The sequence below is a fragment of the Megascapheus bottae genome, chromosome 15 (genome assembly GCF_031878675.1).
Source record: "Megascapheus bottae isolate mThoBot1 chromosome 15, mThoBot2.hap1, whole genome shotgun sequence".
Classification (NCBI taxonomy): Eukaryota; Metazoa; Chordata; class Mammalia; order Rodentia; family Geomyidae; genus Megascapheus; species Megascapheus bottae.
The window spans coordinates 5,042,108-5,068,650 of record NC_143523.1 but is presented as its reverse complement, the minus strand read 5'-3'; the positions used below and the strand labels follow the sequence as shown (position 1 = coordinate 5,068,650).

At 50.5% G+C, this 26,543-nt stretch overlaps 2 protein-coding genes and 1 non-coding gene across 3 annotated transcripts; 1 reads left to right on the top strand and 2 right to left on the bottom strand.

The window, feature by feature from the left end:
• Nucleotides 1-1,467: 1,467 nt before the first annotated feature.
• On the bottom strand, nt 1,468-7,820 carry Mmp21 (matrix metallopeptidase 21). Its single transcript, XM_090346855.1, has 7 exons — nt 7,653-7,820; nt 6,136-6,682; nt 5,395-5,534; nt 5,010-5,151; nt 3,215-3,472; nt 2,041-2,213; nt 1,468-1,837 (listed from the first exon to the last, which is right to left on the bottom strand). The coding sequence occupies exons 1-7, from the start codon at nt 7,818-7,820 to the stop codon at nt 1,538-1,540; spliced, it is 1,728 nt and encodes a 575-aa protein (XP_090202981.1). The 3' UTR covers nt 1,468-1,537.
• Nucleotides 7,821-9,249: 1,429 nt separating this feature from the next.
• On the bottom strand, nt 9,250-26,511 carry Uros (uroporphyrinogen III synthase). Its single transcript, XM_090345635.1, has 10 exons — nt 26,433-26,511; nt 20,463-20,550; nt 20,168-20,251; nt 19,090-19,186; nt 16,265-16,339; nt 14,943-15,017; nt 11,399-11,479; nt 10,835-10,920; nt 10,315-10,413; nt 9,250-9,788 (listed from the first exon to the last, which is right to left on the bottom strand). Exons 2-10 carry the CDS (start codon nt 20,523-20,525, stop codon nt 9,651-9,653), a joined length of 798 nt encoding a protein of 265 aa, XP_090201761.1. The 5' UTR covers nt 20,526-20,550; nt 26,433-26,511; the 3' UTR covers nt 9,250-9,650.
• LOC150053695 (U12 minor spliceosomal RNA) lies at nt 17,230-17,378 on the top strand. Its single transcript, XR_016537937.1, has one exon. It is a non-coding gene; the product is annotated as a U12 minor spliceosomal RNA (small nuclear RNA).
• Nucleotides 26,512-26,543: the final 32 nt, after the last annotated feature.

Here is a 26,543-nt window from a genome sequence, read left to right as displayed (position 1 = left end):
TTGTCATTCTTTTTTTTTCTTGTCCGTCAGGGGCTTGAATTCCTCTGAGCTCTTCAGCTCAAGGCTGCTGCCCTACCCCTTGTTAGCTCATTCTTTACAAGAAATATATTTGTAATCTGGTCACAAAGACTGAGTCTTTTTCACTTAATTTCATTGCCCAGATTTTGTCTCTTTCACTAAGGCGTGGGTTTTTATGTAGTAGCTCCAGGTGCTGATGGTTCAATACCTGTAATCCTAGCTCTTTCAGAAGGTGAGATCTGAGGATCTCAAAGCCAGTTTGGGAAAATCCTGTAGACTGCCTTCTATTAACTATCAAAAAGCCAGAAGTGGAGCTGTAGCTCAAGTGGCAGAGCACCGGTCTTGAGCAAAAAGGTAGGACAAGAGCTGCAGGCCTAAAGTTAATATCTCTGTACTGGCACCAGAAAGAAAACAAGTAACTAGGTACCAATATTGCATACAAGTTAAAGGGTCCTAATTCTTGTCCTAGATTCACTGATAGAGGAAAGATAGTTACCCAGCGAGCTCCCAGAGCCCCGTAGTGGTCTTCAGAATGTAGTGAACCCACATGCCGAGGTCACTGGCAGAGGGAGGGGAGAGCACTAGGTGGGCCGCAGAGGAGGGACGAGCTGCTCAAGACCAGTCAGGATGCCCATCTGCTTCAGGGCCAGAGACTATGAATGGAGAGGAAGGAGGGGAGGGCATGGCTGGCACTGGGAAGTAAGCCTGCAGGAACAGGAGCTTAGCAAAGGAGCTTAAGCCTTTCCTGCTCAGAATGTGCCCTTGTGCCCTGCCATCCTGACAGACTGGGAAGGTAAGATAGAGAAGCCTGAACACCTTTGGTTCACTGTCAAGTTGTAGGAAAACATCACGACAGAGGCTTGGTAATGGAGGAAAAGCAAACTCTGCTCTTTCTCATCAAACCCCACTGTGAAGCGCCTGTAAGGGTGACGTGCATTTCCTGACGCCTTGGGCTCCACTCTGCTCCCCGCCCCCAGGCATACTGGGCGATGGCACTGCACTGTTGGGACACAACGGCAGCACCCCAGCAGAGCAGAAAGGAAAAGAGAAGTCATTGGGTTGTTTGCTGCTTTATGTGTTGTTTTTTCACTCACAGCTGGTGATGTGCACTGGAGTCACACCTCTAGTCGGGCATTTTGCTGGTTAATTGAAGATAGTTGAGACTTCTGCTGGGTTTGGCTTTAAACCCCAGTTCTCAAATCTTAGCCTCCTGAATAGCAAATATTATAGCCAATGAACCACTAGCACCCAGCCTAAGAGTGCTTAGATTTTTCCTTTTCCAAAGCCTTTAAAATATTGGTAAAATTATTTGATTTAAACCCCTCCACCCCCTGAGGAAATGATCTAGAAATAAGGTTTTTAGAGTTTAGGTAATGCTTTTTGTATTGGGTTTAACTTAAGGATCCATATTTGCTTTAGCAAATGAAAATCAGATTCATTTTCTTCGTTAAAAAAGTTGAACCCTTTTCTCTTAGAAGAGAAATCCTACGGTCGGGTCACTTCCATTTTCCTGTTCTCATCACATGTTCAGCGTGGACGCGTCGACATCACAGACGTCAAACCACTTCCCTGAAGTAGAACTTTTTGGAAATAAGCCATTTGAAGGCAGCGAAGAGTTCTGTTGTTTGTCCTTGTCAGTAACTACTTTCCAATAATCATTGCCTTTGAAAAAGAAAACAGAGTTGTGTGCATAGGAGTAGTAGGCTGAATCTATGTCGCCGAAGGGATGGTTTTGTGGTGCTAATGCTGGAAAAACTTGAGTGATCCTCATTGGGTAAGAGTCAAGTACTTGATTTCTGTTGACATCAAATGCAAATACCTGCAAAGCAAATGTGACAGTAAGACTGGCTTCAAAAGTACTTTTAGCTTAAGTTAGAGCAGTGAGTTTATTAACCAACTCTGCAGTTCTTTGGACTTGAAATTGTAATTTTCTACCTGGATGTGAAGTAATGGGAGAAGGTCTTAACTAAGACCTTAATCACCTTGACATAGGCACCCGTGCTTAGGGAAGCAGGTACTTACAAAGGAGCCCTTAAAGAAGTAAATTAACTGCTGCCTTCGGTCATAAAAGGCTGTGTCCAGGGGGCTGGGGATGCCTGGAAACCCTTCTGAAATCAGTTTGGGGTAGCTTCTTCCTTGTTCATCTTCAGAATAGGCTTGATCCTGGTCAGTGTCATACCTCCAGTAGTGGTTTCCTGAGAACCAATCAGAAACGTGTGATCTGTCCACAGGAAATCACAGGAAATGGGACCAGGATCACGTGCAGTGAAAGTCTCAGTTTCTCTCCTGCCTTGCAGGCTGGGCAGTGTAAAGCAGTGCCGTGTGTTATGTTAGGGATTAGGGTGTAATCATTTGAGTTTACCAAGCAGAGCACCTACATGAACTGTGTGCAGAGGTGCTTGACAGAGTGGCCTGCCCTCAGCCCTGAGTTCAAAGTAAAGCCAACTGGGTCCCCCCATGGACACTTCACTGAGTACCCCACCACCTCAGTGGATTCAGCAGTCTCCCAGATGGGCCTTTTTTGTCTGGAGCCCTGCGCTGGTCTGTTCTCACACACGTATGCACACTCATGCATACACTCAAACACCATTCCAAGTGCCCTTTCCAGAGTTCCACATTCCATTCCCCAGGCACGCCAGCACCATCATCCAGGCCAGTATCACCCCTGCAGCTGCCCCTCGGACGCTCGCTGCCGTTGGTCAGCGTTCTAGGCAGCCTTCTTCAGGCCCCGGAGAGCCCATGTAGGCCTTTCCACAGCAAGCACTCACCCACTGAATCAGCCATGCATCTAGTGATTTAGGCCTGGGTTGGATGCTGCAAGCAGGAATTAATCAGATGCTATCAGCAACCAAATGGGTTCCTTGTGAGGGGCTTCAAACATTTATCCTGAATGTACTTTGTGTGTGTGTGTGTGTGTGTGTGTGCACGCATGCACGCACACACACCAGTAAATGAGGCTTAAACTTAGCCTGGGTGCTGTCCCTTAGCTAACACTTGAGCCCTCTTGAGCCCACAGCTCCACTTACTGCTTTTTGGTGGTTAATTGGAGATTAAGGTCTCACAGACTTTCCTGTCCTGGCTGGCTGTGAATCATGATCCTCAGATGTCAGCTTCCTGAGTAGCTAGAATTATAGGCATGAGCCACCAGTTCACGGCCGGAATACTTGTTTACTGAGGGAAATGGAGCCATACTTACCTTTAAAAAAATAGCGTTCATCTCGTCTCCATGTCCAGACATGGACGAAGGCATCTAGGTTTAGTGCTGGGATCCCACGCCAGCCAGTGAGGATTTGCAGAGGGTCCCCGTAGCGAGTCCTGTTGTTGCGGTTTTCATAGAGCCAGTACCAGCTCTTGCGGAAGAAGTATGTGCTGAATCTCACCCGCACTTCACCGTACTGGTTTCTTTCTTTGCGAATCCAGTCGAATGCAATATCGAATGATCCCTCACAGGAGCCTGGATGAAAAAGAAAAATGCAGCCCCTGGATACATGTTGCATGCAGACAGTCGCACAGTTGAGATTTTCTTATGATGCATCTGCCATTGGAAGGAAGGAGGCTGAGCAGAAAGAGCTAGGCCCCGCTTGCTTGCTTTGGCCCTGGTTCATTCCAGCTGCTCCCGGAGCTCCCAGCCCTAGCATGGGTGAAGCTCTGTGTCCACCTTCTGAGCAGCCAGCTGGTGCCTGTTGTGATGGCTGACTTCATTAGTGAAACAAAAGTTTGTACAAGGCACAGGAATTAGATTTACACGGGAGGAAATGTGCCCTAGGCTGTTGTCTCCAAAGGCTCTGAACGTGGAGACCGTGAGTGGAACAGGCAGGAGATGGTCTTTGTGAATGACCTTTAATGGAAAAGAAGCCAACTGCTTTACCTGACCTGAGGCATCTGTGCTGTCACTATCTGTTTTTTTGGGCGCTGTCCCTGAGCTTTTTTACCCAAAGCTAGCGGGTTTTGTTTTTTTGTTTTGTTTTGTTTTGTTTTTGGTCAGCTCTGGGGCTCAAACTCTGGGCCTAGGCGCTGTCTCTGAGCTCTTCAGCTCAAGGCTACTGCCCTGCCCCCCTGAGCCACAGCCCCACTTCCGGTTTTCTGGTATTTAATTGGAGATAAGAGTCTCACAGACTTTAGTGCCTGGCTGGCTTTGAACCTTGATCCTCAGATGTCAACTTCCTGCGTAGCTAAGATTACAGCCGTGAGCCACTGAGCCTGGCCAAGGCTGATGTTCTTACCACATGAAGCCACAGCTGCATGTTCAGCTGTTTTGGTGGTTAATTGGAGATGAAGGTCTCACACACAGGCTTTGTTACCTGGGCTGGCTTTGAACTGTGATCTTTAGATTTCAGCCTCCTGAATGTTGAGATTTACAGGTACGAGAAATTGGCATCCAGCTACAAACCTCATTTTTTTGAGGCAGAATCTCATGTTCTCTTCATGACTCCGCCTTTCCAGTGCTGAGATTACAAGTATGTACCACTATGCCTGGTACGAATAGTTGTCATCAAACAATTCCTAGTACTTTGGTATGAAAAGACTGGAGACGAAAACCCACTCGGGCAAGGCTAGGGTGAATTTCCAGGACTCCCCATCATCACAGCTTCATGCCATTCAGAAACATGGGGCCCTCCCTGTGTCTGGGAAGCTGTAGTGTCCTCATTCCCCACAGGGAGGGCGCAAGGCCAATGCCAGATAGAGCATGGTAGGGACTGCCCACATTGGGGCTGTTGGGCTGGGCGGAGAGTGTTGCCCTCCACCCACCGTGCAGTGAACGTGAGCGCCCTTCATGTGTGGTCCTGGGGACCACCCCAGGGCCTGTGTCTAGACAAGGAGTCCACCACTTGATCTCCAGGCCTGGGGTTGGCTACTTTGGGGTCGGGGGCTAGAGGGCAGGTGCTCAGAGTTGCACAGCCTTTTGCTCCTGAGGGAAGGCGCCCCAGGAGTGACAAGCGGACCCCGCTGCTGTCTGGAGCTCAGGAAGATTGGCCCCAGGCCCACCTTACCATACAGCTTTTGAATTGCTTTTCGGTCTGACCAGTCCAACTCAAATGCAGGCTCCTGGGGAATATAATTTGGTCGCATTATGGATCCTGTCCTATGGGTGTGAGGCAAGCCGAGGACATGGCCTATTTCGTGGACAGCCACCTAGGGGGGAACATGAGCTGTGGGTTCAGGGCCTGCCTGTGCCTTTAAGACGCCTTGGATGGGTCCCTGGGTTGCAGAGAGCAGGCCTGTGCCTGGTGAGGGGCTGGGCTTGCCCGGGAGACAGGGCCAGGCAAGAGCAGCCTCCACCAGAGATCCACTAGGCTTTAGGAACGCGCTGGCTTCTCGCTCAGCCCCTGCTGCCCCGCCCGTCATTGCCCCAGGGGAGCAGCCCCAGCCTCTCACCTTGAGAAGGCTGATGCCCGTGTCACTGGTGGGAGGGGTGAAGTGCTCATCGTCATCGAAGTGAATGTCACCCAGGCGCCAGGCGTGAGCAAACTCTTGCCCACTCCCATCAAACACTCGTGGGCAGCCCATGTGTCGGCCTGGCAAAGGGGGAGAGAGTGGTGGCAGTGAATAAGGGTGCCTGAGAGAGACCCCCTCCCTGCACCCTAGTTGCCGGAAGCTGTGCCTGTGCGGCAAGGCCATGCCAGGACTCCCCTGTAGAGAGGGCCCAGGGCACACAGTACAGTACCACTAGAATAGACAAAACTGGCCATGCCCAGTGCAGGGAGCAGTTGGGGGGAGAGGAGTGGAGGAGGTCAGGTTGGCCTGGCACACCCCGAGGTCACAGATGAGCTGCACAGAAGTGAGGACACATGGTGGCGCCTGTGTGTGCCCTTGAGAAGACACAAGCACACCTGCGGTTTCTCCATGGGACCAGGTGGGTGGGCACACCCAAACTCACCTGGGCTGCAGGTAAGGAGGCCCCAGAAGCCAGCCTGGGTCACAGGACTGTGCCACCCGCCCCATTCAGTGTCTGGGTGTAGCAAGCCCGCCCAGCCTAGCTGGAGCCACCACTCATAGGTGTGGCAGCCACGGTGGCACTGACCCAGGGGACTTGTGCATGGCATTTGCATGGGCCCTTGGTGAGGCCTGAGGCCAGCAGGTGTGCACGAAGAGGTCCTGAGCCTGTGGCCTTCTTACCTCTTCCAAAACCCAGTTTTATGTCCACTGTGGCCCCAGGGGCAGTGAGGTCCTCCCGGAAGTCCAGTGGTGTCACCTCGCTCCACATCCGGAAGGCCAATCTGAAAATGTATCTCTGCTCGTCCACGGAGAGCTGGCTGCTGTAGGCCTCTCCGACCAGCCGCCATGTGAGGGTCGTCTTGGAGAAGGCCCGGATGGCCCCGCTGTCCGAGGAGTCGTCCTGCCGCCTGCCTGGCCTGGACAGCAGAACTTGCAAGAAACGCTTTGGTCGGGCCCTGGGCTGAGAACCTAGAGGGGCCAGTGGGGCTGGTGGGGTCTTCAGGGCAGCCTGGGGTGGCAGCTGGGTGTCGGGGACTCCACAGCGCGGCCTGTTCATGGCCGCCAGTGTGGCCGCATCCAGCTTTCCACTGGCTGGCAGTGCGTTGGCCCTCTGGAACCTGCGCATGGCCTCGGCCAGGGCGGAGCCCGCGGCGGCCTTTGGGGGCCCCTTGGGCCTGGCAGCCCTGGCTGAAGACACCTTGGACCAGCCATATCTGGACAGGAATCTCTGTGGGAGAGAAATGTACCCAAATCTGGTGGCCGCTTGCCCGTGAGTGCTTCGCTGCTGCTCTGGACTGCCCCACCCCCACAGCCCACGCCGCAGAGATGGAGGGGGAAGTGTGGGTCTGCAGTGGGTCTGGAAGTAAGGACCCAGTCCTGTGCTGGGGCAGTGATGGGACAGACCTGGAGGGAGTGGGGCTGAGGGGAGAAGCCATGGTCAAGTGAGAGGCCAGGGGATGCATGCTGAGGGTAACATGGTGGGGAGAGGCTGTGGAGAGATGGACCAACAAACTGCGAGTCAGACCCTGATGGTTCCTGGGTGGACTGATATCTGGGGTCATCTTATCAGAGAGCGAGCAGGCAGACACAGCAAGGCCTCAGAGCCAGGTCCCTGGAAGCCTGGCGTAGCATTCTCACTGTCCTATCTCTGGGCACACTGGAGCCAGAGCAATCCTGGCTGTATGGTGGCCGCTAGGATCACAGGGGCCAGCGTGGGCCCTGGGGCCACCTCCACCCTGTCCAAGGTGAACCCTCATCCAGGAGGCGCCGTACCCTTGACAGGGGGAGATCCAGCAGTCAGTGGATGCCACGCAGGGAGCCTCACCGTGCTGGCTGGGGTCTCTGCTGCGTATCTAGTGACTGGCAGGTGGACCGCCAAGAAATACTATGGGAACAATTCCTTGGCCCTGACAGCCTCCCCTGCGTACGTTTAGAAGCCCTGGACACTGAAGGCGGCCCCGTGTATCCATGGAGACTAGACATCACCCACAGGCCGTGGATTGGCTTCAGGATGGGCTGAGGACCCAGCTCAGAGACAGAGCTTGTGCCCAGCGTGTGCAAGGCTTGGTTCCTTCCCCCGTGCCACAGAATGAGCAGTGTGAGGTTAGGCACGGAGCCCTCGTTTCCTCCCAGAGCCATGAAGCCCGCTCGTGTGCCCATTGCCGAGCACTGCGTGTGCACGTGTGTGGCACTCCTACCTGAGCAGCTTGGAGGTCTGTGATGGGCCTGGCCTGCTGCAGCGGGGACGGCGCCAGGTCCGAGCGGTCCCGGCTGTGGAAGATGGATTCAGCCTGCGTGGGCCAGGACACGGCCAGCCAGTGCAGCAGCAGCAGCAGAGTCACAGGGAAGACGGGGACAGCACGCATGGCCTGGCCTGGACCCTACCCCTCCTGCCTTGTCTTTCTCCCCTCAAGGAGCCAGCCTGACCCTCTTTTATACACAGGCAGGCGTTTCTCACACATCTCCCAAGTGTGCCCCTCAGCAGGCCCAGGTGCAGGGCCTTTGAAGCAGGGCTCCCCTTCTTCTCATCCTGGTGGCAGCTCCTCCCACTCCTCACCCCAGAGTTTGCAAGTGCCTGTGGAGTGCATTTCTATGGAGATGCTTGTGGGCAAGTGTTCTGCCAGGAGGAGCTGTGTTAGTGCGCTGGGTCCTGCCAGGTCTGCTTGGGAAGCCTGGGCTCTCACCCGCAGCCTCTGCCAGGGCCTTACCACATGGCTCCATGTCCTGCCTGCATGCCCCATCTAGCAGCATCTTCACGTCTTGGTCCTTTCCTCTGTTCCACTCAGATCCCAGTTCTAAGTGCCACTGTCACCTTAGAACAAGGGTCCTTGCCCTAGAAGGCCAGGCTGCCCACCTCTGCACTGGCACTGGCTTTTTGACATCTGCAGGAGAATAAATGCATGTGCCACGTCCTGTCCTCCAGCCCCACCCTCACTGCGTCCCCCTCCCCACAGATGCCCACAATGCCACCTGGTTCTGGATGACACAGAAGGCAGAGCTTGGATAGTAGACCAGAGTCAGGCTGGCACTCTACCACTTGAGACACACCCCTACTTCTGGCTTTTTGCTGGTTAAATGGAGATAAGAGTCTCAGACTTATTTGAACCAAGATCCTCATCTCTGCCACCTAAGTAGCTAGGATTACAGACAGACCCGAGGCACCAGCACCTGTTTCCTACTTTATGTTAAAACTCTTGCTTCCTGCCAGGCTCCTCCTGGCCCTGTGTGCCACCTTCACCCCTGCCTTTCAGGAACAAGTGCTTCTCATTTACTCTCTGACTTCAGCTAGGCAAGGCCTGGCCTTTACACAGGATGCCATGGCAGCAGGTGGGATCAGGGTCTCAACACGCCAAACCTCGGGACAGACAGAAGCCATGTGTGAACCACAGTGCCAAGATTTGGAGAGTCGAGGGTTCTGGATGGTTCCTTCTACTAACGTGGCTTGGGTATGAGGAGGATTCTGGATGTTGGGTCGCCATGAGGAACGGAGCTGACTCATGGACAGCCTTTATGAACAGTGAGGGGGGCGGGGGGCTCGGCGCAGGCTCCAGCCTCAGGTTCTGGGAGCGTGGACGGTGCGAAGACCTTTCCTGACACCAGCCACCATCCTAGGCTCGCATTCAAGAAATGAAAATAAACACGCGGGGACCTCCTCAAGTCATTGTGCAGGGTAGCACATGGGATTCCAGGTAAGTCCAACGTCTCAGTCACCAGTTCTGGGACCGCCGCTGGTCTAGCCGACCAGTGAGAAGAAGGGTATGGATTCAAATCACAACTGTCCACAGCTCACACGCAAGAAGTTCAAGGTCTTTTTAATAGGATGACATAGCCTACTTCATGCAGAGAAAGACTCTAGACCAGGTGCAGAGCCGCTTCCCTGTGAGCACAGCCCGGACTGCACACCCACGGGGGAGGAGGAGACAGAGCCGTGAGCGGCGGCGGCGGCCGTCAGTGTGATTATTTGACCCCCGGGTGCAGGGTCTGGAAGCCAGTGTTCAGCGCTGGCCTTCTTGGGGGACAGTGCAGTGCATGCTGGGCCCCAGGGCAGGCCGCTCTCACCTCCACGCCTCCACTGGGGTTTGAGGTAGTTCCGCAGTGGCAGCGTTCCCAAGAGGCGAAGGCGCTGCTGCCCGGGGAAGGACGGGGCCGGGAAGCCCGTGTGGGGTGAAGCCCACAGTGGGGTGAAGCCCAGCGGCTCAGCAGCAGCCGTGGAGCTGCAGTGCCTTCCGGATGGCGGAGGCCAGGGCCTGCGGCGTGGGGCTCTCTGCCGTGCAGCTCTCAGGCAAGCCCATGGCAGCTAGAGCACGGGCTGTGCTGGGGCCGATGGCGATGAGCTGCGAAGGAAGAGACGGCAGGCTTCAGGACCCAGCAGGGGCCGAGCCCTCTGCCAGGAAGTCAGTCCCGCGTGAAGTCTAGCTCATCTGTCTAGCTCAGCCGCCCTGGGCTCCTCAGTCTGATTACTGTGGACTCTCAACAAGCGTAGTTTCTATAACAAAAGGAAACTACTTCGCAGTGTTCAGCTGGGAATTCGGGAAGGGAGGGTGCCAGCGTGGGCACCGCGCCCCTCTCCTGGGCTGTATCTGGAGTCTTCCCCCCCCCCGTCCCCCCACTAACCTGGGCGAATCCATGCAGGGAGACCCTGCACAGGCCTGTGAAGACCACATGTCACAGAGGAGGAGAGGAGGACAGGTGGAGAGAGGCCACACACAGGAGTAGGTGAGGCGAGGGTGCGGGGCCTTCCAGCCCCACAGAATGGCAATGCCAGCTGCCCTGCCGAGAATCCTTTGACTTGACACACAAACCCCAGCATCCCAAGTACAGATTAATCTGGAAAAAACCAAGACCCAAAGAACAGCCTACCTTAATGTGATCCATGTTTTCACCAGACAGCTCCTGAATATGCTTGAGGCTGAATTTAAGGCCAGAGGGACTGAAAAACGTGATGCTGGCTGGGACCCCCTGTGGGGAGAGGAGACCCACTCTGTGAGATGGACTCACTTGCTAGCTCTGCCAGCCCCAGCAACCCCAGGCATGGGCAGTTCTCTGCCCCATAGAGCACTGGGACTGGAGAGGCCAGGCTGCCCGTGGGCCACGCCACCAGCCCCTGGTTAATACCGTCTGTGGCCTTGTGGCAGTGTCCACAGGCTGGATGACCAGTGCCTCAGTTCCAGTGAGCAGATGGCATGAGCCCAGCCTTAGCCCCCACATCAGCTTATGCCTCATAAGGAGAGTTTTGCCTGAATTGCTCAGTTACAGACAGAGAACGGTGGCTTCCTCAGTGTCTTGCAGCTGCGGTGGGCAGTGCAGTGGGCTCAGCTCACCCCCATCACACTCAGCCTTGGGGCCAGCCTGCCAGCTCCCTTCTGCACACCCCTCGTACCTGCTTGGAATAGTAGCTGCTCAGGTTCTCTCGGATTCCAGGATGTGGAACTGTCTGATAGACACTTATGGTCTCCATAGGGATCCCTAGGCACATGCAAAACCAGGGGACACACTGTACTGTACTCTGGGTGGGATGGAGTCCCCACCGCCCCAGCACACTGTTGTCAGGGAGCCCCAGCTATGACACAACCTCCAAGAACAAGCGACAGCCACTGACAGCAGCTCCGTTATACAGGCACTAAAAACCTGAGACTTATCTCCAACTAACCACTAGAAAATGGGGAGTGGGGCTGAGGCTCCTGGGGTAAGGCCATAGCCTTAAGCTGAGAGCTTAGGGACAGCACCTAGGCCCAGAGTTCAAGCCCCATGACCCACAAAAACAAACAAACACCAGGAAATGAGGTCTGGAAGAGGCCAGCAGTTGGGAGCCCCATGCTTTCTGTAGCCATGTGTGTTTCCTGGGCCCCGGAGACCCCATCTCCAGTGTCCTGGGCCCCAGAGACCCCATCTCCAGCGTCCTGGGCCTCGGGACCCCTATCTCTAGTCTACACGGTCAAGTCACCTTTGTCCTTGAGCATTTTCGGAAGGATCTCCCCCTTGAGGGTCCCGCAGGGAAACAGAAGAGGCCGAGCTGACGATTCCCCTGAAGCACAGAAGCAGACTTGTGAGCGCTCTGTAAAAGCTCAGGGGCAGCTGGAGTCCGGGCTCCAGGCCTGGCTCTGCTCCTCCACCTCAGTTCCACCAGCTGTACTTGGGAAGAGAGAGCCGCTGCCACACCTGACTGTGCAGGTCACTGTATGAAGGCGCTGCCTCCAACCAAGACACCATCGCTGTCCACTGCTCCCCCGGGGAGCAGCCAGAGGCCACATGTCCAGGAGGTCTTGTGGAGGCAGCTTCATTGTCCCATGCCACCAGCCACTGCCACTCTGAAGAGTTTAGGGCACTGTCAGCCCTAAGTTCTTAAAGTGTGCAATTTGAACAGCCATCTGTACCAGTACCATCCAGCAAAGCTGATGGGTTGCCAGATGCCAAAATTTCCCCCAAACGTGAAAACAAAGCACCTGAGAAGAACCATTTCCCCCACCTGTCCATTGGACACCAGAAATGTTAGCAGGAATTGGTCACGCACAGCACGATAAACTTCCCATAGCTTTAGCATCTCTCTGACACATCCTCTCCAGTGACTGCAATCAGAACAAGTTCTCCCTACTCTGTACTGACTCCTGGAAGCAGCGGTAATCAACTGGAATGGCTGCAGGCTGTCTCTCTGAAGTGCATGTAACACAGCACTAGGGGATGTTTCCTTTATTTAAAGCAAATACAAGCAGCAACCTAAGAGCACACAGTGCAGGGCATTGTTAACTACAAGCCTGCCAGGTGCTCTTCCACTGTCACATTTGTCAAAGCTGTGTTCTTCACACAAGCAGTACATCTGAGCCCAGGTAAATCCACTGCCAGCAGCTTATGTGCGGGGAGGGGTGCAGGATGTGAAAGGCCACAGCGCTTCCTGGAATGGCTCTGAGAATCTCAGCCCCACAGGCCTGCCAGGGGTCTACCAGGGCATCTGAGCTCGGCGGTCTTGTTCTGGTCTCTATGTGGGAGTGGGGGAGGGAAGCTTAAGAACTCACAAGACCGGGCAGCAGATGGCACAGTGGTTCAAGGTGCCCAGAAGACTGAGGCATGTCTACTTCAAGTCTGGTCACGAGGCATGCAGGGTTTACATTCGGGTCATCAGCTCAACTAACTTCCCAGGAAAGGCGAGGCCCTTTTGCATGAAGGAGAAAGTCCACTATGTCTGGCGACCAGCTAGTCGCATGTCACGAGATCTAACTCACTTCACAAGGCAAAGGCAGATAACTCACTCGTCTGGAGGTAAGCTTAGGGTCTGTGCATTTTCCTTTCAACTCAAACCCATCAGTGCAAGTGCTGATGTCGGCTGATTTTCACCTCAAGTCGGTCAACAGTGACTCTCCCGAGGTTCTGTCCTTCCCTCAGATGGGAAGGGCGCCAGCATTCTGGGCTGTCAGGGCAGGCAGAGGTGTTGAAGTGCTGAGAAGGGGTCTCTACAGATTTTGAAGACCAAGAGTCAGTCTGTCTGTCTGTCTGCCTGCCTGCCTGCCTGTCTGTCCTTCCCTCCCCGTCTTGTTCTTGTAGTACTAGGGTCCGTGTTTGTTACTTACCCATAAGACCTATGTGTTTGCAAAACTGTAACCACATGCAGGTGTATGTGTGCACCAGGTTATGTACTCTGAGCATCTGATGGTCTACAATGAGTAAGTCCAGGTCAAGGAACCTGGAAGGGAGCCCAGGGGCACCCCAGGCTGCAGGGAAGTGCAGAGGACATTTCTCATGACCCACTGCAGCCTTCCTAGGACTCTTGCTGCCTCTTTATAAAAGCTGTAATTGTCTCCTATCCTTCACCATTCGGATTGTAATTATGTTTCCTTGAGAAGACAGATCCTGGGCAAGAACTGTCTGTGAGTTATGAGACTGAATTCATTCCAGTGGAGTTAACAGTACAACACATCTGCAGTAGTGCCGTGCTTGTAGTAATAATAGTTAAGTAAAATAAGCAATGATGGGCCTGGAGTTTGGCCTAGTGGAAGAGTGCTTGCCTAGAATGCACGAAGACCTGGGTTTGATTCCTCAGTACCACATACATAGAAAAAAGCTGGAAGTGGTGCTGTAGCTCAAGTGGGAGAGCCTTGAAAAAGCCCAAGGACAATGTACAGGCCCTGAGTTCAAGCCCCAGGACTAGCAAATGAAAAAAAAAAAAGCAATAACTAGGAATAGACGTGTTTACCAGAGAACTGGAAATGGATATTCAGCTTTTTTTTGTGTGGTTTTTTTTTTTTTTGCCAGTCGTGAGCTTGAGCTCAGGGCCTGAGCACTGTCCTTGGATTTTCTCAAGGTCAGAGCTCTACCACTTGAGCCTCAGCACCATTTCTGGCTTTTTTCTATGTATGTGGTACTGAGGAATCAAACCTGGGTCTTTGTGCATGCTAGGCAAGCACTCTACCACTAGGCCAAACTCCCGGCCCGGATATTCAGCTTTTAAGATTGAGCTTCAAAGTTCAGGGGGGAAGAAAAATCACAAATGCCTTGGTAAAACCAAGTAGAATTTTATTTGGATATGCTAATTATAAATGGAAGATTTATTATGTTTTAACTGCAAATGGAAGACTTATTAGAGCTACAGACATGTTGGCAATAAATGAGAAGTAACGAAGGCTTTGTCAAAGGCTGCAGAGCAGTATTCCCCAGCAATGGCAGAGTGAGGGGCTGCCCTGCAACCGATGCATCAGTTACGGAACATGCAATGGTTCCTTTCTACCGCTGCTTGTAAAACAAGCCATGCCGCCTGCTGGCTCCGGCCTGAGAAGGGGAATGACTCAGGTCCCTCTCTGTGTCCTTCCAGACAGAGGAATGAAGTTGGGTACAGCCTACTCCCTGACTGGAACTGGCAAACAAATTGTCCTCCCCTCTGTCAACCCAATAGTTGTCCTTGCAAAGGCTGGCGTTTCATGCCACGAAGAGCGTCAGAATCTACCTGGGACACTTAGTTCTACATGTTTAAGAGATGGCCATCGATACTATTTAATACGTGGCCATTACTCCTTGAAAAAAGCATTAGAAATGAAAGGCCTGGTGTCAGCTCACTATCAGCCTCTCTGCATCCTGCAGCATGGACCCCTCAAGCAAACTTCTATGCTAATGGCATGAACTGTGACCATGGAGACAAACCATGTGATGTGAGGGGAGGGGGTGGAGGGAGTTAAAGAAGGAAGCAGTTCCTCAGAGGAAGAGAAGAGATGCTCAGAGGGAGAATACCAAGTACCAGCATGCACCCAGTGCCTCTGCTGGCCTCAGAAGCCCGGCGGGTGGCCTCTGTGTGGCCTCCTCTCCAAGCCTTTCCCTCTATGGGTCCTCTGATATAGAGGGTAAAGAGAAGTGGGCGGAGGCTCACGTGCAGACAGATAATTATGAACAGGTCCTAGTCCTCCAGTCCCTACCACTACCAAGAATGCACTGGGAAGTGCTTTCCCCAAGCCAGCAGTGGTGGCATCCACAAACATTGAGCGAGGCTCATTTGGGGTCATACTTACTGGAACAAATGTACTCCCCAAGCTTTTCTGCATTTCCAGAGTGTTCTCCTTCTGCATCTAGGCCAATTTTACCTACTGAAAAGCAACGAGGAAATTCATTTCTTTAAATGGTTATTAGAGTCTTTTTGCTTCCATATGGCTTTCAAATGTGCACATACCCCGCCAAATTGCTTTACAAATTTCATACAGAACAATCTCTCGAAGCCTAAACAGGAAGCTTGCTGATGTCCCTTTGGAGGAGGGGCTGCTGGTCCTGGTGTGACACTTTGTCTGGATTAACCCTCTGAACTTCCTGACTCATCTACAACGTCAAAATACCAAGCCCATGGAACTAAGACTGTGTGAGGTCAAGGGAAAGCTCAGAGAAGGCCGCTTTCTGGCCAGTCAGGAGATGGTGAGCTTTTGGGATCTACCATTCTTTGCAGGAGTCTCTAGAAAGCCCTTGTTGGGAAGTGGGCACAGGTGGCTTACACCTGTAATCATTGGTACTCAGGTGGCTGAAATCTGAAGGCTGCGGTTCAAAGCCAGCCCAAGCAAAAAAGTCCATGAGACTGTTGTCTCCAATGAACCAGCAAAAAGCCAGAAATGGAGCTGTGGCTCAAGTAGTAGAGCTAGTAGTCTCTTGAGAACTGAAGCTCAGGGACCATGTCTAGGCCCTGAGATCAGAACCCTGGACCACTCACACACACAAAGCCCCGGTTTTGTGAGGGAGATGGGCCTGCTTAGAAAGGAGCTGCAGGCTGCCGTGGGCAAGCTGGAGGGAAGGGAGGGGCAGGAGGGACAAGGCCACACAGCGTTATGAATGGAGCTCATTTAGGGTGAGGGAGGGGCTGCCCCAGTCACTCTGTGAGGCTGTGCATGATGTGAGCAAAAAGCAGAGAACACATGGCCAGCCTGCTGAGTACACTGACGAGCAAGATTTCCGCAGAGACGTGGCCCTGTGGGCATTCCACTCTGGAGCCCCTCAGTGGGCTGCTTAGCAACATGCGAGCATCTGGGCATCATGTAAGCAGATGCAAGCGGCCCCCAGTGTTCCCGGGCATCAGGCCCGTGCCCGCCTTTCCACCTGTGTGAGTGGATCAGCAGATGGTGCAAGGGTGGGGCGTCATCTCTGAGTGGAGGGTGTCATGGCGGTGGCTTATGGGATGGGTGAAAGCACTGCCATGTGTCAGGCTGCTCTAAGGGAAAGCCCCGTAAGTGGAGTGACCTGGACAGGGACCTGTCAACAGCCACAGCGTGAGCCAGGAAGCAGACAAGCCTTGAGAGGTCGCCACCCAGGCCCAGGTCCTCTATGCTTCCGTGTGACCTGCCTGGCTCCTTACCTAGAGAAGCAGTAGCAGTTCCCACCACATACACCGACTTAGCATTCCAATTTTCCTTCAGAGACTTTTCCCAGACTGCAAAACATGAAATCAGACGTGAGCTGAAGCATCAAAGTAGTCGTTCTGATTGTTGCCAGAAGTTTTTAGCTATCCTAAGAAACTCATGAGCAAAGCAGGTAATCTATAACCAAATGAGCATCTCGTGTTGTACTGAACTGAAATCCCTTAGTACAACTGCTTAAAGGTAATAATAATTAAAAAAAGAGAACAGCATCTCAAATTAAAATTCTATTTTCACATTATCTGTATCTTTGGGCAGAGCTTTAACACTTTGATAAGGGTTTCCACATGACTTGCCCAAGATTATTCATTTCCACAGATGACACAAGCATCTGTATCATATAATAAACATAACAAACATACTTTGACAAATCAACCTGCAAGGCGATATTAAGATAAAAAATCTAAGCTTTAAAGGAAAAGTCACTGATCACTAAAAAATGTAATGATCTAGTAAAATAATAAATTGGTTTTATTTGAGATGTTAAGTCTGAAAGTAGTAAGTAAACTATAATCGCAGATGAAAAGGCATGTTTATTATCCAGTAAGTATAGTACATTTACCTTCATTAACAGACCTAACATTCTTTGACAAAGAGAGAGCTTTAGACGTGTATTAAAGAACTACAAAGAAGATGGGTTAGCTGGGGACTACTGGCTCACGTCTGTAATCCAAGCTAGTCAGGAGGATGGAATCTGACAATTGTGGTTCCAAGCCAACCATGGTAGGAAAGTCCATGAAACTCTTATGTCCAATTAACCACCAGAAAACCGGATGTGGAGCTGCAGTTCAAAGTGGTAGAATGCTAGCCTTGAACAGAAAAGCTCAAGGACAGTGTCCAGGCCCCAAGTTCATGCCCCAGGACCACCACCACCACCAGCACCAACAGAAAAGAAGATGGGTCAATGCCTCCAACTTAGGAGTAAGGAAAATAACGATTCAGAGTGGTGCTGGATCCTCACTGCTGACGTGAGACCAGTTTTTGAGTGGGTAAAGGTTGCCCCCGAGGTGACCCACATACTTTGCAGGATGCCTGGGTGCCACAATCTATCTGTACCCCGTTGTTTTAAAGGAAAATAAGAGGGGCAGGAGTTTGGCCTCATGGTAAGAGTGCTTGCCTAGCATGCCGAAGACCCCGGTTCAATTCCTTGATACCAACACAAAGAAAAAGCCAGAAGTGGGGCTGTGGCTCAAGTAGTAGAGCACTAGCCTTGAGAAAGCCCATGGACAGTGCCCAGGCTCTGAGTTCAAGCCCCAGGACTGGCAAAAAAAGAGAAGAGTCATATAACTATGTTGTAAGGCCACAGGAGTTTCAAATGCTTGTAGAAGACCAAGAAGCAACATGGTTTAACCTTTCTATAGTAAATATATGAGTCTAACTTGCCCCTAAATTCAATTGTGTTCCTCCAACAGGAACGGCCCTTTCACCTTCTTCCCTAATCTGCTAATGTAAGTAACAGAAAATTATCCATACTACAACAGACTTCTCTAAGCCTCACAAAAGAACAATGATGGAGCCAGCTCTAGCTTCAGACAGGAAAGCCTGGTTGTGGAGCCAGCTTTAGCCTGGGCATTAGCCTGGCAAGTCAGGTCACCCCCTTAACCTTTCTTATCTACTGCACCTCTACAGTTGACAGCTGGAGGAATCCATTTGTAAGTACGTGGGAAATGCCTTTTGAACCGGTGATTGTGTTCATTCTGGGGTTTCTTCATTATCTTCCTTTCTTCCACAGCCCCCTAAGGAGAAGACGCCATGCTTCCTGCCCTAGAGTTTCCTCTGTCCATGCTGGACAGGCTTCTGGCTCTGCGTTTCTCAGCACTCGAGCCCGAGCCCTCTCTTCCACAGGAGGCATGTGGGCACACGGACACCCACACGCCCACACAGTGGATCCCTCACTCACTGCCCCACTCCAGGAAACTGCCTCCATGCTACCTGACCGGACCGAGGCTAGGGAGACCACAGACCCGTGGCTTGAGACTGCACAGTCTTGAGAGCTTTGAGGCCTGTCTTTCCACTGGATCTACTCATGGCATGTAATTCACGGGGCAGGCTGAGGATGGCACCTGGAAGAGTGGGAATCTGGTCCACTGCTGTTAGGAGGACTAGAATCCTGCAGTGCAGGATTATGAGGCCTGCTCAAGGGCAAGGACACTGAGGGGCAAAGGTCAAAAGCTTGCCAAAGTCAGAATGGCTGTGTGAACCCACACCTGAGGCACTTGGAGTCTTCACACCTGCCATCTACTCAGTCTCATACCTCCACCCACTAGTGTCAGTGCTCTCCCCACAGACCTCACTCAGCGCTTTGTATGTCCCCGAATCAGCGCCTGGTGTTGAGGAAAATACATGAAGGATTTAACTCAGGGCTTGACATACAAGAGGCTCTTCATAAATGCTAGTGCAGAGGCCCTCAGTGGAGGTCATAAAGGTTTTGTGAGCTGGGGGTTTGGAGAATGGGCAGTGCCTTTTCATACAGGAAGCAAGTCCACGAGAGCATGCCGCTATGGGATCTGCAGGACATGGGACATTCCTCATACTCTACTACATTCTCTTGTCATTAGAAAAGTGACCATTATCTTATTTCCAGAGGAGACCCATGCAAGCAGCTAGGGAACAGTTAAAAGGCAAGGAGAGACTCCAGGCCCCTCCTCCTGACTTCTGACCCCAGCAGCAGCACATGCCTCCCTCAGGAGCGCAGCTGCCTGCACGTCTGGTGTCTGTGAGAGAAAGGAAAGTAAACGGAAGCCCAGAACTCAGCCCACCTCACCTTCAGTTTTATTATCTTTCTCCAGACACAGCTCCACTGCTTCCACTGCTCTGGGGCTGGTGAAAATGAGTCCCCCGTAGTCTTCGGGATGAGACAGCTACACAAAAGAAAGCAAGAGAGGCTCTTTACCTGGCGGCTCCAAGAAGCCTCTCATGAGCCTGGCCAGCTGCTCTGAGGGGTTCACCTCCACCCTGCGCCATCAGCAGTTATCCAGTGCTGACTGTGGGCCTGCAGCTGTGTCCGGCCTCAGGCAGCAGAGCTAGGAAACTGGCATGCACTTCCAGCAAGAAGTTCACAGTCTAGGGGAGAGACTCGCTGCAACCCTGGGATGAGCATGGGGGATGCAGGCAAGAGACCAGGGCATGGGAGATGGGGACAGGCGATGGAGCAGCCCACACCACCTGAGGCAATGCGCAGAGTCCGTGCCATCCCCGGGGTCCCCAGATAATACTGATGACATAGTTCATCAATATTCACTCAACATTTTCTCTGTGCCCAGGTGGGCTGCAAGATACATCTGCGCTCACATAAGCTGTGGGCACCGAACCTTGTGTTTGGTGGCGTTGGGGATCAAAACAAGAGCCTTATGCATGCCTAGCGAATGTTCTCCCCTATTGGGTTCCCCACTCCCCGCAGCCTGTCTCTCAGAATTTCCGCCACTCCTACCCCTGGCAGAACTAAAGTGGTGGACGAAAGCCCTGGGTTGGAGCCCAGCCCCACCTTAATGGCTGGAGGCCTGGCCGAGTGACCTCACCTAGAACCTCAGCATTGAAACTGGTTAAACTCATGTCTGGTCTGCCTGGGAAGATTAAATGAGAGGATGAATAAAAAGATCCTGGGGCTCTGAGAGGCATGCATATGCTGTCCCAGGCTCTACTCTAAGTCTGCACCAATCCATGAAGCTGTAGAAGGTGCAGGAAGGGAAAACAGCAGGGCAGTCTGCTGGAGTCAGGCGAGGGCACGCTGTCCCATGTTGGTTGTTGGTAAAATGGGCTAGAATGCCTTCTTCTGGCTTGGGTTAGCAAGGATCCTGCAGAAACCAAGCACAAACATGGGGTTCAGAAAGCACAGGCCTTACCTTCTCAGAGAGACTGGAAAGAGACATAAACTCAAATGACAAAACAGGTATCAATGTGGCTTGAAGTCCATGTAGTGCTAATTCCTGCAAATGAAAGAATGCAGTTCTAGACTGACTGGGACTGTTTTGAAAATAAGGAAAGGGCCATAGTATCACTCTAACAATTTATCCTGTGACAAAGCCAAAGGTCTGAGCTCCCCGAGTGCCCTCCCCTCTCCCCAGGACCAGACACGTGGGCTCCATTACAAGGAAGCTTTAGTTTAGAGGAAGGGGGTGAGGGAGCCCCAACACTTACCCTGATGTAGGGATCCTGGGCAGAATCATCTTCCTTTGAGTCTTTCAGTAAAAGCACTTTCATGATTGCCTGGCTGTCTTTATGGGCACTGTGACAGAGGAAGGAGACAGATCTTAACTGGATGTCAAAGACTCTTGGGAAGTGATATTGGATAGAGACGGAGTGAGAGGAGGTAACGGTCTCTCACTGTGACTGAGCATTCATTGGTGCTTCTTCTTTCTCCAGACTCCTGTCATTGATAAGGCCAAGAGGGAGCATGGTAGCAGCTGATAATCACTTGGGAAGGCAGATGAAAGCCATTAGTAAAAGTCAAGTGTCCCATGCAGACACCGCTCTTATGAATTCTGGCTTGTATTAGTAATAGACAAATGATCATCTTGCCTTATTTCCCTTTCAAAATAAATGCACTAACCAGATCATAGACAACTTAGAAAATTGTTATATAACTGGATTGTATTATCTGCTAAAATAATGTTTATTGGAGTGGGGCCTGGTTTAAGGGGCAGAATGCTTGCTTAGCAAGTATCACAATACTCAGACCTCAGTCTCCTGTGTGGCTAGGATTCTAGGTATGAGCCACCAGCATGTGGCAGTTATGGCATTCTTTATCATTAAAAATAGCTGGAAATTATGTAAATATTATAGTGAGAGAATGGTTACATAAATCATGGTGCAATGTCACAGAAATCATTAAAATAGTCACAAATAAATGGATTACAGGGACTATTCGATATTATGTAAAACATTAAGCTTTACATACATGTTATGTAAGATGCAAGATTCAGTTACATAAATAGTATGAAAAACATATATACATACATATGAGAGCCTAATCTTTTTTTTTTTTTTTTTTTGCCAGTCCTGGACTTGAGCTCAGGGCCTGAGCACTGTCCTTGGACTTTCTCAAGGCTAGAGCTCCACCACTTGAGCCTCAGCACCACTTTCAGCTTTTTTTTTTTCTATGTATGTGGTACCAAGGAATTGAACCCAGGTCTTCATGCATGCTAGGCAAGCACTCTACCACTAGGCCAAACTCCCAGCCCAAGAGCCTAATCTTAATAGTGCTTATTTGTCAGTGGTATGCTGGAATGGTTTTCTTCTTTAGTTTTCTGAAAATAATGAACTTGACACTCCTCTTGAATTAAGGGGTAGAATACACCATAATAACTGTCCCAAAGGCCTCCAATAACAGCTACTGAAAGCCTTTGAGGTGGATCCCCTTGAAATGCAAACTATTATCTCATAACAGCACTATACCCATCCATGTTTATTACTGTTGGCACTGGCTGATAAGAGTTAACAGAACACATGGTTAGAAGCAGAGGTGTAACTCTGGGAGACAGATTTGTATGTTACTACTGATTATGTTCTCAGCATATTACATCTATGAAAATATTTTATCTATGAAACACCTTCACTCAGAATTATTTGCTCTTCATTTAAGCGACCAAACCTGGTTGAACAAAAAATAATTATGAAATCAAATTCGAATTATTATTGCTCCCTAGTGCTAGAGCGACTAGAGATTTGGGAACATGGCAGTATGGCCTGCCATCTTCTGAGGATCTCAAAATATCTCGCATCCAGTGATGGGAGGCCACCCTTCTCACTACGGCTAGGCTACAGAAGCCGTAGTCTTTTTTTTTTTTTTTCCTTGCATTGTGCATGGGGATGCGGGAAGGACAGTGTGACAGGGTCTCAGTAAGTAACTTGTGATCCTTCTGCCTCTGCCTTCCCATTGCCAAGATTACACAGACACATGCTACCACACTTGATGGTTAATCTGTTAGATTGACTGGATCAAGAAGCACCTAAAGTACACAGGAGTTGCTAGAGATGATCATTACAGAGGGAGCAATTGCCTAAATGCGAGAAGCTCCATCACACAGGCTTGGGGGCCTGGAGGGAATGAAAGGAGGAAAAAGACAGCTGGCATGAGCACTCATTTCCCTCTCTCCCCCACCTCTGTCTCTCTGTCTTTCCTAGCTTCCATGAGGTGAAATGCTCTACTGCTCCATGCCCTCCCTCAATGGACAAAACTCCTGGAACTGCAAACCTGAATAAAGAATTCCTGTTTCAGTTATTAAGGTTTGTTTTGATATTTTCTGTCATGGTGCTGATTCTAAAATGCCCTTGAAATAGGTGTAAGCTTAATGTAATAGTTCTCATGTATGTGAGCGTCAGACATAAAGCATATTTTAGCCTGTATTACCAAATTTTAAATAATGTTTTTACTTGAAGTTAATTTCACATCTTGTTTTTACTAAGACATTAACTACAATAATGTATGTTATTAATATATTACATATAATATATATTACCAATACATATTACATATTAACATTAAATCCAACAATGCTGCTAAAAAAAAAAAGAATTCCTCCTTCAGCTGTTCTCTGGGTTATTTTGGATACAAACACAGAAAGCTAAGGAATACGGCTGCAGTTCTCAGTTATTCACAAATGCTCAGGGGTGGGGTGGGGGCTGCTCTGAAGGTATTTTGGAGATATGATTAAGGGAGCTTATCCTAGAAATTTCGGGTGAGCCTGACTCTGTCAGTCCAAAGGCCAGACAGAGTTAAGAGCTGAGGCTCCTCTGAGGGTAAAAAGAGTCTACTTATAGATGTAGCTTCAAGGAGGACAGGAAGAGGCGGAGGAGCTCTGTGGATTCTGACCTAACTTCTTACTCCTTACCGTCATACAAAGCAATCACTTGCAACAAATCTCCTAATATATGTTCTTTCCTGGTTCCATCTTCTCAAACTCCTAACTACCGGCAGGGCTCCAGGTACCTAATATGTCATTTGATGGTAAGTGAGTCTTGGCATTTTCTTTCTTTTTTCTTCTTGTCTTTTTTGTGGGTCATGGGACTTGAACACTGGGTCTGGGCGCTGTCCCTGAGCTCTTCAGTTCAAGGCTACCACCCTACCCCTTGAACCCAGCCTCTCTTCCCGTTTTTGTTTTTTTTTTTTTAGTGGTTAATTGGAAATAGGAGTCTCATGTTCCTTAGTGCCCAGGCTGGCTTTGAACCTTGATCCTCAGATATCAGTCTCTTGAGTAGCTAGGATTACAGGCGTGAGCTACCAGTCCTGGCAGTCTTGGCATTTCCAATTCTTCTGGGGCCCACAAAGCCGGCCAACTACAAAGATACTACAGATACTACAAAGTCAAAACAACATGCAGATTGGAGCAGCTCCACCAGGCCTTTTCCGTGTTTCAGCCATGGTCCTTGGCTCTCAGATCTCCGTGTTTTCAAATGGCCATTCAGTTATGTTCCCAAGTAGCAGCAGACCATCTCCCGCATAGTGCTTCTGTCTAGTACTCAGAGAAACCAAATCCCGTAAGCCCAAATCTCCTCTAAGGAAATGAAGTCTGTACTGTTTGCTGGAGTACTAACAAGGGCTGTGAGATGGTATAGTGGGGTGCTGGTAGCTGGTCATCTCTCCCAGGAGACCTTTCCAGGAGATGACATTGAGATCTTAATGACAGTGAAATTTGCTTATGTGTTAGGAGGGGGCCTGGGGTCTCCTCAGGAGAGAAGTGTAAGGTGGTTCCAGTATAGCAAACAAGGTGCCTTTGAATTTTGTGAGAAAAGAGAACCCCGAAAGATTCAAGATTATACAGTGAAGGGATTCACCTACTAGAAGTACCACGGGCTTCTGTGGCTGCAGGCCACAGCAGGTTAGGCAAAAGTGACCCTGGCATGGGTGAGCTGTAGTGGTGGCACTGGCTTTAAGAGTGGGTTGGGAGTGGAGGGCCCTGATGGTTCACACCTGAGCTACTCAGGAGGCTCAGATCTGAGGACTGTGGTTCGAAGCCAGCCCCAGCAGCAAACTCTGTGAGACTCTTACCTCCAGTAAACTACTAAAAAGAGTCTGGAAGCGGCACTGTGGCTCAAGTGGTAAAGAGCTTGCCTTGAGCAAAAGAAGCTCAGGGATAGTGCTCAGTCCCAGAGTTCAAGTCCCAATACCGGGGGAAAAAAGAAAGGAAAAAGGAAAGAAAGAAAGGAGGGAAGAAAGAGAGAAAGAAAGAAGGAAAGAAAGAAAGAAAGCGTTGGGATTCATAGTGAGGATAGCTATAGGGACTCACTGGTGGAGTTGGGTAAAACCAACTGCCCATAACTTTTTAGATTTGTCTGGCTTAATCTTAACAGTTAATCAATAAGTATTTACAGATTATGTGTGTATTAGGCACTGGGCATACAATGCACAGAAATACACCACACCAGAATATTTATGAGAAGGAAGGTGGCTACTGAACAAGTAAAGATAATAGTCACATTAACCTCACTTAGGCCTTAGTTTGAGAAGACTATTAAAGACACATAGTCAGCTGGGTATTGGAGGCTCATGCCTATAATCCTAGCTCCTCAGCAGGCTGAGATCTGAGGACGGTGGTTTGAAACCAGCCTGGGAGGGAAGCCTATGAGACCCTTATCTCCAATTAACCCCCAGAAAACAGGAAGTGGAACTGTGGCTCAAAGTGCTACACAGAACGCTATCCTTGAGAGAAAAACTCAGGGATAGCACCAGGCCCTGGTTTCAAGCCCCTCAATCAACAAAAGTAAAGACACATAGTCTATGGTATACCAGCCTATGGTATAACAGGTGCAGCAGATTGCTAGCTGCCTGGAAGTAGCCTCAGATTCTTTCTTTATAGAAACGGGACTCCATTATTTGGGGCATATGGCTGCCTAAAATGAAAATATGGAGCTGTTGTTGCCAGATGATTAGGATCTGGCTGACAGGATGAAGACAAAGTGATGCCACTTATGCCCTTCCCTGTTTCTCTTACTGGATGGAACATGGGCCAGGTGGCTAGTCCCCTTGCATGAGATGTAAGAATGCTAGAACAGAGCCTGGAGTTTGGCCTAGCGGTAAGTAAGAGTGCTTGCCTAGCATTCACAAAGACCCCGGGTTCAATGCCTTGGTGCCACACACATAGAAAAAAAGCTGAAAGTGGTGCTGTGGCTCAAGTGGTAGACCACTGGCCTTGAGAAAGCACAAGGATAGTGCTAGGGCCTGAGTTCAAGCCCCAGAACTGGCAAAAAAAAAATGCTAGAACAGCATGGTCCTATTGTATGACAGAGCTAGTATGGCACTAAAGTCCTACCCTGTTTTATCCATTGTTTGTTTGGATTTCTTTTGGGAGGAGGCAGTGAACTTGAACTGAAGATCATGTGTGCTCACATGCATAAATAATATCATTATTTATAATATATATACGAGAGCAAATCCAGTGTCCATAGGTCGATAAATGAAGGGCGACATGTATGTACAATGGGGAATTATGTAATCTTCACAAGGAGACACGCTGACACAGGAAGAATGCTGTATGATTTCACTTAAATGAAGCTCATCATCAAATTTACAGATGAAAATTAGAAAGTTGGTTGCCAGGGGGTTGTGTGAGGAGAGAACATGAGCTGTTTACTGAGTTTTTTTTTTTTTTAGATGAAAAGAGAGACAATTTCCAGACAGATATGTACTCACTCCTTTACATATGTAACTGTAACCCCTCTATCCATCACCCTGACAATAAGATTAAATTTAAAAGAGTTAGGAGATGTAATGGTGGTTGCATAACAATGTGCATACACTTATGCTACTGCAACCACGCATTCAAAAACAAGTAAACGCATCACTCTTATCCATGGCGCCCAGGGCGACAATACTGGCAGGTGGCATGGTGCCTCGTTTGTTTGTTTGTATCTTGCCTTTTCACGGGCCACTTCAAGGCACGGGCTCTGATCTGGTAGGCAGACACTTCCAGAAGGATGCACGGCACCACTGAGAGTGGGCGCTAACGGGACCCCGAGGTCTCCGGCTCCTCCTTCATGCTGCGCTCATCGCGTGTTCACAATCGAACGCGGCTTAATCCATGGCCTTCACGTTACCAAGAAAGAAAGAAGAAAGAGAAGAGGAGGAGCACAGGCGTCATCCTCAGCAAGCGCGCGCCTCTCCCCGCGTACCTCTTACCGCGAGCTGCCCGCCGATCGACCGCACGGCGCACGGCCCCCCACGGGCCTCTCCCGAGCGCTCGGACGGCTCTGGACTCCGCCGCCGCCGCCGCCCTCTCCCTC

Bases quoted from the DNA above. Each gene is read 5' to 3' on its own strand.
- Uros (XM_090345635.1), bottom strand. From the start codon at position 20,525: ATGAAAGTGCTTTTACTGAAAGACTCAAAGGAAGATGATTCTGCCCAG. The intron at 20,252-20,462 runs GTAAGTGTTGGG...TTTCATTTGCAG, and splicing joins CCCAGGATCCCTACATCAGG to GAATTAGCACTACATGGACT. The intron at 15,018-16,264 runs GTAAGGAGCCAG...GTTGCTTTTCAG, and splicing joins AACTGCTACTGCTTCTCTAG to TAGGTAAAATTGGCCTAGAT.
- Mmp21 (XM_090346855.1), bottom strand. From the start codon at position 7,820: ATGCGTGCTGTCCCCGTCTTCCCTGTGACTCTGCTGCTGCTGCTGCAC. The intron at 6,683-7,652 runs GTAGGAGTGCCA...TCTCTCCCACAG, and splicing joins CAGACCTCCAAGCTGCTCAG to AGATTCCTGTCCAGATATGG. The intron at 5,152-5,394 runs GTGAGAGGCTGG...GTTCCCCCCTAG, and splicing joins CGGGCATCAGCCTTCTCAAG to GTGGCTGTCCACGAAATAGG.